At 51.8% G+C, this 2,293-nt stretch overlaps 1 protein-coding gene across 1 annotated transcript in view; it reads right to left on the bottom strand.

Moving 5' to 3' along the window:
• Positions 1 to 313, bottom strand: part of LOC102032919 (HLA class II histocompatibility antigen, DRB1-10 beta chain-like) — a 5,117-nt gene extending 4,804 nt beyond the window's left edge. The window contains exon 1 of the mRNA XM_031065777.1: positions 182 to 313. Within this exon, the coding sequence (XP_030921637.1) occupies positions 182 to 266 (85 nt within the window). The 5' untranslated portion in view covers positions 267 to 313. The remainder of the gene's footprint in view (positions 1 to 181) is intronic.
• Between the last annotated feature and the right edge of the window lie 1,980 nt (positions 314 to 2,293).

Raw genomic sequence — 2,293 nt, forward strand, 5'->3', positions numbered from 1 at the left:
GTCCCCAGGGCACCCCACACACAGAGCCCCCAGTGTCCCCCCACTGTCCCCAGTGCACCCCACACACAGAGCCCCCAGTGTCCCCGGTACACCCCACAAGCAGCCCCCCCTGTGCCCCCCCCCTCCCCCCCTCCCCCCCCACCCCCCCCCCCGGCCCAGCGCCTCCCGCGCCCCCGCTCACCCGAGAGCTCCGCGCCCGCAGCCGGGGGCGCTCCCAGCGCCACCAGTGCCACCAGCAGGGCCCCAGCTGCCGCCCCTCGCCCCATGGCCAGCGACCACCGCCCCAAACCAACCGCGCTCAACTGCGAGAACCCGCCCGCAGCGGCGCGGGGTCATTAGGGACGCGCTCCCTGATTGGTCGGGCGCGGTTTCTGACCGCGCTTTGATTGGTTGTGGTTTTTTCTGACCGCGTTCTCATTGGCCGAAGTGATTTTCGCGCTCTCTAATTGGCCGGTTCCGTTGGGAGCCCGATTTCCAGACCCTCTACCCAGCAACTAGGGAGTAATTTCCATTCATTTTTCTGATTGGCCAGAATTTCTTAGGGAAGCTCACTTTTTGAAGCCTCTACCCGGCAACACATGACGCGCCACCAACTCCGCTCTCCCATTGGCTGAGCGCTTTTTGGGGTGCTGCTCCCCCGTTCCCAGCGCCCCCAGTTTGGATCCGCGTTCCCGGGAGCAGCACCGACCCTGCCCGGTGTGCCCGGAGCGCCATGGACGGAGCGCGGAGCCTCCCCCGGCTGCTGCCGCTGCTGGCCCTGACCCTGCCCCCGATTCTGGGGGTCCAAGGTGCGGTTTTGGGGGGGTCCCGGTTTGGGGTTCGCTGGAATTTTCTGTTCGGATCCCTTTGTCCCGCTCCGCTTTAGAAACACAATTTTATTACCAATGGAGTCAAGGAAATTATTTACTACTATTTAAAGAATAATAAAATTATGTAACGCTACTTCCTATTATTATAGTAACATGTATTATAATACTAATTTCTCTATTTATTACTTCTATAAAATTTAAAAGTTAATAATTAAAATTAATCCCGTTCGGGTCGTTCTCTCCCGCCCAGTCCTCTTCCTCTCTCCTTCCTCTTCTTTCTGGTTTCTCCTCCTCCTCCTCCGCCTCGAGGCGGGGCGGGGGAACTGCGCGGTTCTTCCTCCCCCTCCTTTCTCCCTCCTCTTCCTCTCTTCTTCCTCTTTTTCTAGGTTCCTCCTCCTCCCTCCTTCTTCTTTGTAATTCCTCCTCTTCCTCCTCCTCCTCCTCCTCCTTTTCCTCCTCCTGCTCCCTCTCCTCCTCTTCCTCCCTCCCCCTCCCTCCTCCTCTTCCTCCCTCTCCCTCCTCCTCCTCAAATTCCCCACGCGGCTCCGAGGGGCAGCACCGGGAGCTGCGGATCTGCCCGGCAACTGCTGAGTCATCCGCGTCGCGCGATCTGATTGGCTGGTGCTTGTACAGCGCCCTCTGTGATTGGCTGATTTTTTTCCCGGCTTGTTTCAGCGTTTGGGGAGGGGGAGTTTTCCTGCGGGATGATCCCAAAAATGCCCGAATTCCCCGAATCCGCCAAAAAATCCGAGAGAAATCGCAGAAGTCCCAGAAAAATCCCCACCAGAATGCCCCGAATATCCCAGAAAAATCCCAAATATCCCAACGCCCAAACCCCCCAAAATTCCCAAAAACTCCCCCCCAAATTCCCCAAAAAAACCTCCAATAATCCCAGAAAATCCAAAACAAAACCCCAAAAAATTCCTAAAAAATCCCCCCCAAAAACCCGTAAAATCCCAAATACCCCAAAATCCCCCAGAAAATCCCCAAAAATACAAACTAAAACTCCCCAAAATTCCCCAAAAATTCCAAATCCCAAAACCTCCAAAATTCCCAAATATTCCCCAAAAAAACCCCAAAAATCCAAATTTTCCCCCAAAAAAGCACAACCCAGACTGGAATAATATTTTCTTTATTTACACCATCCAAGAATTCCAAAGGATTTTTTTTCTCTTTTTTTTTCCACTTTTTTTTTTGTATTTTTTTCTTCTTTTTTCTAGGAAAAAAAAAATCCCAAACCACGAAATCCTAAAGGGCTACGAGGGAACGGGAAAGAGGAGAAGGAAAAATGAAAAAAAAATCCCAAACCATGAAATCCTAAAGGGCTACGAGGGAATGGGAAAGAGGAGAAGGAAAAATGGGAAAAAATTGGGAAAAACCCCAAAAAAAGAGAAAAAAACCACCAAAAAATCAGGAAAAAAAAAAGAAAAAAAAAAAGGAATTAAAAAAAATTTCAACATAAAAAAATTCCCCCAACCCCCCCC

The sequence above is a fragment of the Geospiza fortis genome, unplaced genomic scaffold (assembly GCF_000277835.1).
Source record: "Geospiza fortis unplaced genomic scaffold, GeoFor_1.0 scaffold2507, whole genome shotgun sequence".
NCBI classification, from domain to species: domain Eukaryota; kingdom Metazoa; phylum Chordata; class Aves; order Passeriformes; family Thraupidae; genus Geospiza; species Geospiza fortis.